The sequence below is a fragment of the Haliaeetus leucocephalus genome, unplaced genomic scaffold (genome assembly GCF_000737465.1).
Source record: "Haliaeetus leucocephalus isolate CR32 unplaced genomic scaffold, Haliaeetus_leucocephalus-4.0 Scaffold162, whole genome shotgun sequence".
Lineage (NCBI taxonomy): Eukaryota > Metazoa > Chordata > Aves > Accipitriformes > Accipitridae > Haliaeetus > Haliaeetus leucocephalus.
Genome location: NW_010972598.1, coordinates 14,793,253 through 14,802,899, shown reverse-complemented (window position 1 = coordinate 14,802,899; position 9,647 = coordinate 14,793,253). Strand labels below are relative to the sequence as shown.

Here is a 9,647-nt window from a genome sequence, read left to right as displayed (position 1 = left end):
GGCCTCGGCCGAGGCCCCGGGGGGATCGGCGGGGGGTCCCCGCTTTCGTCGTCGTCGTCGTCTCCCCCGTTGCTGCCGCCGCTGTTGTTGCTGCTGGCGCTGCCCGGTGGGGCGGTGCCGTCGGGGGACAGCGTGATCCTGGGGATGCGGTTGGAGGAGAGCACGAAGCCGGCGGCGGGGTCACCGGCCCGCGGGCCCATCCGTGTGACGGAGGGTAGCGAGGTGCTGCTCCGCCTCTACGGGCTGGGGTTGGGCCCCCGCACCGGCGAACGGGTGGCCTTCGCCGAATTACGACCGGCCGCCAACGCTTCGGTTCCCAACGGCACCTGCCCCGAGCGTTCCCAGGACCTGCTGGTGCAGCCTGGCCCGGCCGAGGCCCGCGACACCTCGGCCCTCCTGCGGGTCCGCGTCCAGCCCCTGCGCAAGGACGAGCAAGCCAAAACCTACGTCCTCTGCACCCAGCGCCGACCCGGCCAACCCTGGCTGCCCCATCAAGGCCCTGACGGCCGGATCGTGGTGCTGGAGGAGAAGAAGTCGCTGCTGCCCCTTTGGTTGCAGGTGATCCTCATCGCCGGGTTGCTGGTGCTGTCGGGGATGTTCAGCGGGCTCAACCTGGGCCTGATGGCGCTGGACCCCATGGAGCTGCGCATCGTGCAGAACTGCGGCACCGATAAGGAGAAGCGTTACGCCCGCAAGATCGAGCCCATCCGCCGCAAGGGGAACTATTTGCTCTGTTCCCTGCTGCTGGGTAACGTGCTGGTTAACACCACCCTCACCATCCTCCTCGACGACCTCATTGGCTCCGGCATCGGCGCCGTCGTCGCTTCCACCATCGGCATCGTCATCTTCGGGGAGATTGTGCCCCAGGCGCTCTGCTCCCGCCACGGCTTGGCCGTGGGCGCCAACACCATCCTGGTCACCAAGTTCTTCATGCTGGTGACGTTCCCCCTCTCCTACCCCATCAGCAAGCTCCTTGACTGCATCCTGGGCCAGGAGATCGGCACCGTCTACAACCGGGAGAAGCTGGTGGAGATGTTGAAGGTGACAGAACCCTACAACGACCTGGTGAGGGAAGAGCTCAACATGATCCAGGGAGCCCTGGAGCTCCGCACCAAGACGGTGGAGGACGTGATGACCCCGCTGCAGAACTGCTTCATGATCAACAGCGACGCCATCCTGGACTTCAACACCATGTCGGAGATCATGGAGAGCGGCTACACCCGCATCCCCGTCTACGAGGACGAGCGTTCCAACATCATGGACATCCTCTATGTCAAGGACCTGGCTTTTGTCGATCCCGACGACTGCACCCCCCTCAAAACCATCACCAAATTCTACAACCACCCCGTCCACGTCGTTTTCCATGACACCAAGCTGGATGCCATGCTGGAGGAGTTCAAAAAGGGTGAGGGGGTCTGGGGGGGTGCCACTGCTTCCCCGGGGTGCTACCTTCTTCCTCCCAGAGGAGGCCGGTGGATGCCGGAAGCAAAACTTTGGGGCGTTTTGCCCGCTGGGGCTGGAGCTGCCCACGCCGGGTCTGCCTGGGGTCCCCATGGTTCAGGCAGTCATGATCCAGAGGGAACCGGGTGCCTGGGGACACGCTGCTGCCGTGCTGGGGATGAGCAGCGCGGCACCGAACCGGGGGCAGCTGCTTGGTGCCTGCAAGCACCCGGGCTTCCGGGGTTTGGTGTATAACGGCGCTGCACTGGGGAGGGAGAGCTTCTCCTTTATCGGTGGCGGAGCAACCAGAGCTCAGCGCCAGCTTTGAAAAACACTTTGGGAGTGTTTACTTGCTCCTTGTTTTTAATTATCGGCCCTGGAGGCCCTTGAATAGCTGCTGGAAAATTGCTCGGCTTCCTGGTTTGGGCTTGGCTCCCTCCTCTGGGCTGTACTCCGCCATGGGGAAGCACCGCTCGGTGCCGGCCCCCATCCCCGCTCTGCTTCCTACTCATGGCATCGGGGCACTTAAAAGCGAGAGCAGCCAGAGGGCTGGGAGGAGGAGTGGGACCCAGGCTCGCCGGAGGCTGAGCGCATGGGGAGTGGGAAGAGCTGTGTTAGCTCTGCGCAGGGTTTGACCTGCCCGGGGTCCTCACTCGGGGCTTTGCCAGACCAGGCAGGGAACCCTTCTGCCCTCCCCAGCTTCTTGCAGCTCTTGCTTGTGCAGGACCAGCTGCCTGCGTCGAGGCTGGGATGAAATAAAGAGCCTGGCTGTGGAGCAGCTGTGCCGGGTGATGCCAGGCCAGCCCTCAGCCATGCGTGACCCTGCTCTCTCCTCTGGCTCCCGTTACACTTGCCCGGCGGAGGTTTGGGCTCATCGCGAGAGCCAGGTGGTTTGCTGCGTCCTGCCGCCATCAGGGATGTTTCGGGGGGGGGAGGCGCGGGTCATGCCGAGATTTAGGCGATCTAATAATTCCTCCCACAGCAAGAGCTCGGCTTGAGCTTGGGAGCTCATAGGTTCAAGCCTGGCTGATCTTTGAGGGCAGTTCTGCTCTTGCCTCCCTTTGCGACTGTGCTTCCCTGGCACCCAAAAATATTGGCATGGGAATAACGCCCCTTGGTCGTGGTGCAGCGTTGCCTGTGGTTGTGGCAATGACAACAGGATCTCATCGTCTTGGAGTTGCCCTGATGCATGAAAAACCTTCTTGGCAAATGCTTTTCCTTCAATTCATCTCATGCCGGTTCGAGAACCACTGTAGGACCGCACGCAGCCATTCCACTCCACCCCATTTCCAAAAAACAGCAGTACAGAAGCGGAGTCCTTTTGCTGCCGGAGCTGGAGTTATCCTGGCTGCTGGCACCGGCTTTCCCTCTGACGAATCCTTATTAAAGGATTTAAAGCACGCTCATTCCGCTTACAAAGCCGCCCATGTCCTGTATTGTTATTTTTTCATCGCTGCCTCTCTGGGTCAGAGGCGGGTAATTTGTGGGGCTGGACTGTTTCTGAGGTCCCCCTCTGAACCCCGTTCCTCATGGATGCAGCACCACGGTGAATCTCTGCCCTCATCCCGCTGATCGGGACTCGGATTGGAAGCAGGAGACGCACCCAGGAAAAGGATAAAGAGGGAGAAAAAGAACAGGCCATGCTTCCAATTGTCCTAATTGCGCCGCTTGGCAGCCAGACCTCTCCCCTCCAGTGCCACGGAGGTGTCCCAGGCACTGGCCTCGGGGTGACAGCTCCCGCAGCAACGTCGGCCCTCGGCTCAGCGCCTCTTCCCGATCTTCTTCTCTCGGCACACACTTGGCATGAAGCTCTGAGTGGGGAACAACCCTGCAGGGAGCTCCCAGCCTCCCTGCCGAGCTCGCGGTGTTGCTCTCCCACCTTGTATGGGGACTATCGCGGCAAAGGGGGTCCCAGGGTGGTGTGCGGGGTCCGTCACGCCCTGCTGGCGATGCTGCGGCAGCTGGCCCCATGCCCTTTGCTCTGGTGGTTTGGGCTCCCTGTGGCGTGTTTGCTTTGCCACCAGCCGCTCCCTGCCGAGCTCAGCCTTGGCCGCTCATCCCGGAGAGGAACTGCTGCCTGATTCATCGGGGCTGGCCCCGCAGCCCTGATCCTTTCACCTCTCCCCACCTCGCACACAGTCAGCAAAGGAGCCACCGCGCCTCACTGAAGGGGGTTAGACAGGTGGGTGAGGGGTTTTCACGGCCCAAGCAATGATTTTAGGGTCTTTTTGCCCCTCTATGCATCGACTTTTTGCAGCGCGGTTGCCTGAGCTGCATGAGCTTGACTGAAGAAGGAGAAAAAGGGGAGCTGCGCGGTGCCCATCCCAAAAATTAGCTTTTCGCTGAGCGACAAGGGGCCTGCAGTGGCCAGCTCTAAAATTAAATAGCAGATAGTGTTGGGAAAGGCAGTTTTACGCTGGAGCCGGAGCAGGACAATAAGTGGGACACCTTCCTGCTGGCCTGGGGGCAAGCGTGGTGCTTGAGGACGTAGGAGTGACTTTATTTTGGGCTGCACTGTGATCAGGGAGGAAACGTTGCCTTCCTCTGTGCCTCAGTTTCCCCAGGCTAAGGATACCGGTCCTGCGGGTGCGTTGGCCTGGCCTGGGCGAGCTGCGGTTTTCCACACGGCCGCTCGGCTCCTCTCCCCAGAACGGAGGCGGATGTTTCTCATCCGAGGACTTTTTCCTAGCAGCTCTGCACAATTTTGGGACGAAGCAGGAGAACTATCGGTTCATGGAGAGGCTTGGCCAGCGCCCGGCAGCTGGGGCAGGAGTGACGCCAGCTTCGACGCGAGCCGGCGGTTTGGATTTAGCTAGAATAAGGCAAACTGCGTCCTGCCTGCGTGGGGTGAGGCCGGAAAAGCGAGGAGAGTTGTTAATTCAAGGCTGGAGAGGTCTTCCCGCCAGCAAGGACCTGCCTGCTCGTTGCCAGGGCTGGCTGGGCAGTGGCTGCCTGCCCTTGGCTTTCTTCCCCCGGATGTTTTGGCTCCGGGATTGGGTGGCCGCTGCGGCACCAGGTGTCCGGAGTGTTTCCTGCTGGATGGGACAGCCCTGGGTCAGCTTGGCAGAGCCACCGAGGAAATTCGGAGAGTCTGGGGCCACTGGCAGAAACCAGATTTGTGGCAGCGGCAGCAATCCCCCTGTGCTGGGGTGCCCTCAGCCCATGGGCGCTCATCTGGCACCGCCGAGATCGTGCCACGCGCCGGTGATGTGGCACGGGCTCCTCCAAGGACACATCCCATCTCCTGTGAACCCCCTGGCCAAGCCCACACCCCATGGCGGCACGGGGGTGCCTTGAGCCTCGCAGGCGCTGCTGTCATGGGCTTAATTACTGTCATTACACTGGGAATTAATGCCCAGCCCAGGGGCTTGTTTAGATTTTACCTGGTTTATTGTTTCCTGTCCAGGAGGGTGGCAGGGAGGGAAGGGCTGGTCCCAGTGACATCCCTCGGTGCTGGGACCCAGCGGTAGGGCTGGGAGTGCCCCAGGGTGGTCTCCCTTCCAATGTCCATGTGTCTGTTCTCAGGGAAGTCCCACCTGGCCATCGTGCAGAAAGTGAACAACGAGGGCGAGGGAGATCCCTTCTACGAGGTGCTGGGGCTGGTGACGCTGGAGGACGTCATCGAGGAGATCATCAAGTCGGAGATCCTGGACGAGTCGGATACGTACAGTAGGTTTTGGACTCGGCCCCTGTCCCTTCCTCATCGCGTGCCGGGGTCCCACCTGCCCCCCCTGACAGCCTGCTCCCCACAGCCGACAACCGCAGCAAGAAACGGGTGGGCAACCAGAAGAACAAGAGGGACTTCTCGGCCTTCAAGGACCCCGTCAATGAGCTGAAGGTGAAGGTCTCTCCACAGCTGCTGCTGGCTGCTCACCGCTTCCTCTCCACGGGTAAGTTTTTTGGTGGGAGGAAGCCCCCCCACAGCTCCAGGCACCCCTGGGCTCAGTCCAGCTATGGAGCACCAGCACCGACGGCTCCCTGGCACTGACCCGGTTGGGCTCATTGTGCTGCCGCGTCCCTGGCAGCCACGTGGGCTCCGTTCCCATCCCCTCGCCAAGGAAGAGTCACTCTAACCATCTTGTTCAAAAATTACAGGGCATTTGCATCTTGTCCCACTCTCCTTCCCTCTGTCTCCCCCAAAATGAGAAGGGACAGGGCGCAGGGATGCCAGCCCTGCCTCTTGATGCTCGGCAGGTCCCTGTCCCTCCAGGATGGTCCTGTTCCACGGCATGGGTTCCCCCAAGGCTGGGGCTGGCCTTTCTGGGGACCTGGAGCTGGTGTTGGGGCTGGACCCATGGGCTTCTGCCCCAGGGAGGTGTCGATGGGGCCCAGCCTCATCCAGGGAACCACCCTGAGGGACGGGGGATGCACCTTCATCTGGAGGGACAGGAGAGGGACAAGGGCTGCGGCTCTGATGCCTCTTCGCCTCTCGTTCTCAGAGGTGACGCTCTTCACCCCCAACTTCATCTCGGAGAAGATCCTGCTGCGGCTCCTCAAATATTCTGACGTCATCCAGGAGCTGAAGTTCGACGAGGAGAACAAGAAATCCCCACGCCACTTCCTCTACTGCAAGAACAAGGCAGCCGACTACTTCATCCTCATCCTGCAGGTACCCAGGCGTGGGGTGGCATTGCCAGCCAGGCACGTGGGGTCCCTTGGGTGAACCATCACCCCGGGAAAGCTGCAATTATGGGGGGGGAGGGGGGACGTCTCCTCCAGCTCCGCGCTGTGGGATGGGGCTCACAGAGTCTGACCGCATCTCTCCCTTGCAGGGCAAGGTGGAGGTGGAGGCCGGCAAGGAATGCATGAAGTTTGAAGCGGGAGCTTTCTCCTATTACGGGGTGATGGCCCTCAGCCCCTCTCCTGTATCCGGTAAGTACCCCCCGATCGCCTGGGTGCCAGTGTGGGCAGAGCTCTCCCACCCCGTTTTATTGCTGCCGGTGAGAATAGGAAATGCTGGAGGCTCCAAGCCCCTGCCGGTGCCCCCTGAGCTGTCCTGGGGGGCTGTGTGGCCAGGACTTGTGGCCAGGGAGGCACCTGAGCATGTCTGGCAGCAGGCAGAGGGTCCGTGCCTGAGCCGGAGGCTGAAAACCCACTGCCCTGAGTTCAGGGTGCCCTCCCATCGCTGCCAGGCTCTGCGAGCGGCCAGACACCAACCCTCATGGTTCGGCTTGGCGTCGTGGGGTTACCAGCGCCTGTCCACCGGCCCCGCGAGGGGACAAGATACCCACAGCCACCCCTCTCCTTTACCCCAGCAGCTTCTCTTGACCTTGTCCTCTGCATGTGTGTTGTGTTGTCCGTCTCTCTGCCCTAGCCCTCCCAGCCCAGCCCCGGCGCCCATCCACAAAGCGAGGGTCATTGTTTGCCAGGTTGACAGGTAAACGGTGCGGCTGCATGGCGTGCCAAACCCCGCTGTGACCGCATTACCCTGCCGTAGTGGGCGTCCCCACCCCATTAATGCAGCACCAGATATTTTGTCCCCCCTGCTCCAGGCTGGCTGCTTGCCATCTTGTCTGGCTCCATGTGCCTCAAGGCCGTCCCGGTTGCTTCCCCACACCGCCGGCTTTCTCCCTGCCACATCCAAGTGCCTCTGGAAGAGAAAAGGCAGCTTCTGCCCTGGTGCGGGCTGCGGTGTGGGGCTGGAGCTGGGCACGACACTGCCCGGCGTCACCCAGCCCCGCTCACGGTGGTGTTAGGGTCCTGCACGCCCCGTAACCGTCCCGATTTCTCCCGGCTGCCAAGGAGCAGGGGGACAGCGCCGGCTGGGCAGCCCGGTGTTGTGGCTGTCCCCATGATGGCTGGCTGGTGAGGAGGTGCCACTCTCCCTGCTGCTGCATGTGGTTCCTGTGTCACCCTGGCTTTCCAAGCACGTCACCAGGCCCTCCTTGTCCCCGTAACCCCCACCTCGGCCCTAAACCCATGCAGGGTGACTGATCCACCCGTTCGGGGAGTCACAGTGTCCTTGGGCTGGGACTGTCCCCTGGTCCCTTGTCCCCTGGGCAGTGCCTGGCCTGGAGCAGGGGGACCAGACTCCCTGGCCGTGGTCGGTGGCCATTCGGCAAGTGATGGGCAGGGATCAAATCCAGCACTGCCTGGCAGAGCTGGGGGACGGCAGCGCTCAACCACGGGGGGCACAGGGCTGCGCTGGGGTGTACGTGCATCCCGTTGCTCCCTGTCACCGCTGGGCTCTGTGTCCCCAGAGCCTGTGGGATGGGGCTCTCCTCACACAGCACGCGCCGGAGCCAGGGCCGGCATCACCGGGGGCTCGGCACCCTGTAACCGGCAGGCAGAGAGTTGCCAGGCCTCATCCCAGAGTGGCGTAAGACCCTCCCCGGGGTAGGGGGTCCGTGGTGTGGCTAACCCCGTCCCTCCTGTCCCCGCAGAGATCCGCTCCCCGTCCCACGTCAGCAGCCTGAACCGCTCGGCCTCCCTCAGCTACCACGAACGCTCCGACTCCGTCTCCTCCCCAGTCAGCGGCAGCAACAACCAGCTCAACGCCGGCACCGGCGCCCAGTACGTGGCCGACTTCAGCGTCCGCGCCCTCACTGACCTCCAGTTCGTTAAGGTGAGGCGGGAGCCCGCTGGCACGGGGATGGGGATGCCATCAGTGAGGTCCGGCACCGGTCCTCATCCCCACCTCACTTATTATTTTTTTTCCCCGGCACAGATCACGCGGCAGGAATACCAGAATGGTCTGACAGCCTCCCGCATGGACAGTTGTCCCCAATCCCCCGACAGCAATGCCCCCAAACCAGACGCCAGTTTACCGGAGAAACCGGAACCCTCCACCACTGCCGACGAGACCACCAGTCTCCTGAACGAGAGGAACTGCCTGAGCCGCCGGAGCAACCACAGCCCCCTGGAAAACTCCATCTGACCCCGGCCCCGCCGGCACGCGCCGGGAGGGACCTCGCGTGCCCGTTTTAGGGACCCTTGCCCCGGTAGGAAACGCTCGGCGTCTCCTCGGTGATGCCGTGCCGCGTGCCGCGGTCGCCGGAGAAGCCCGGTTGAGCTGGAGGAGGTGGCGGCAGCGTGGTAGGAAACGGAGCCGGGATTTGCTGCTGCTTTCCAGACTGGCTTATTTTTAATTAATTTAAACGGAATGCGGTCGAGACGGCACAACTCTCCGCCGGCCGCCCCGCCGACGGCGCTCGTTCAGCTCAGGGAGCTTCAGGTCTCGTACGCCGCTTTGGGGAGGCAGGGTGGGGAGGGGCTCCGCTGCGGCCGCCCTGGGACGGGGATCCCAGCCCCTCTCTGGTGTTTTCGGGGGGGCACAACGGTAGACGGGGATGCCTGGGGTACGACATGATGGCGGCGTCTCATCCTTCTCCCGGATGAACCAGGGCGATCGATGCCGCGACCCTTCTCCGTGCCCGTTCCCCTTTCCCGCTGGCCCGGGGCACCGGGGGGATGCGGCGGCGGAGAGCTCGGCGGCGGGCCTGAAGCCGAGGGGATGGGCTCAGCGTCTCCGGTGCAAAGCCAGGCACGACCGAGACCCTCCGCCATCCCAGGAGACCCGCCCCAGCCCCTCTGCCACTCACCGGTGTCACGAGCATGCTGAGGATGGCAGGGACGGTGTGTGTCCCCCCACACACCTCCCCCCCGGCGGTTTCGGTGCCTTCCCCCCTGCCATGGGGCGTCTCAGGGTATCCGTGCCGGGGGGACGGGGATCGGTGAGGCGAGGAGGGGTGCAGGATCCGGCTTTTTGGGGCGGCACAAAGCTAGTGACCAAAGTTGTACAGGCAGGAGGGGGTCAGCGCCGTGTCCCCCCCGCAGGAACACACACACCCCGGCACCGGGGGACCCCAAAATCCCCTGGTGACCTCCTTGGGGCAGGACATGGGACCCCCCCGGTAAGCACCGGCTGGACCCCCCCCAGTCCCCGGAGCTTCGTGCCCTGGGGGCGGAGGGGTGTGTGTGGGGGTGAGACACCCCCCTCACCACCACCACCCCCCCCCAAAAAAAAAGCACAAGTTCCCTGGATGAATTCTGTAAGTTATTGGGAGAAGGTTAATTATTTTTGTTAATCACATCTCGACGATCAGGTCCTAGGTCCTTCTGCGGGGAGATACTAGAAATAATAATAATAATAATAATTAATAATAATAATAAACCAAGACAAAAAAGCCCCTTTTTTAATTAAATCTTCCTCTATGCAAATATCCCCCCCCCCCCCCCCCGTCTCCCCCCACCCCCCCCCCACGCCC

At 62.4% G+C, this 9,647-nt stretch overlaps 1 protein-coding gene across 1 annotated transcript; it reads left to right on the top strand.

The window, feature by feature from the left end:
• The first annotated feature begins 6 nt into the window (after window positions 1-6).
• Window positions 7-8,657, top strand: CNNM4 (cyclin and CBS domain divalent metal cation transport mediator 4). The gene is made up of 7 exons (XM_010562847.1): window positions 7-1,405; window positions 4,966-5,109; window positions 5,193-5,330; window positions 5,880-6,049; window positions 6,213-6,312; window positions 7,824-8,005; window positions 8,108-8,657. The coding sequence occupies exons 1-7, from the start codon at window positions 145-147 to the stop codon at window positions 8,315-8,317; spliced, it is 2,205 nt and encodes a 734-aa protein (XP_010561149.1). The 5' UTR covers window positions 7-144; the 3' UTR covers window positions 8,318-8,657.
• Window positions 8,658-9,647: the final 990 nt, after the last annotated feature.

Coding starts and splice junctions, on each gene's coding strand:
- CNNM4 (XM_010562847.1), top strand. CDS start 145: ATGCGGTTGGAGGAGAGCACGAAGCCGGCGGCGGGGTCACCGGCCCGC. Junction 5,110..5,192: donor GGACGAGTCGGATACGTACA/GTAGGTTTTGGA, acceptor TGCTCCCCACAG/CCGACAACCGCAGCAAGAAA. Junction 5,331..5,879: donor TCACCGCTTCCTCTCCACGG/GTAAGTTTTTTG, acceptor TCTCGTTCTCAG/AGGTGACGCTCTTCACCCCC.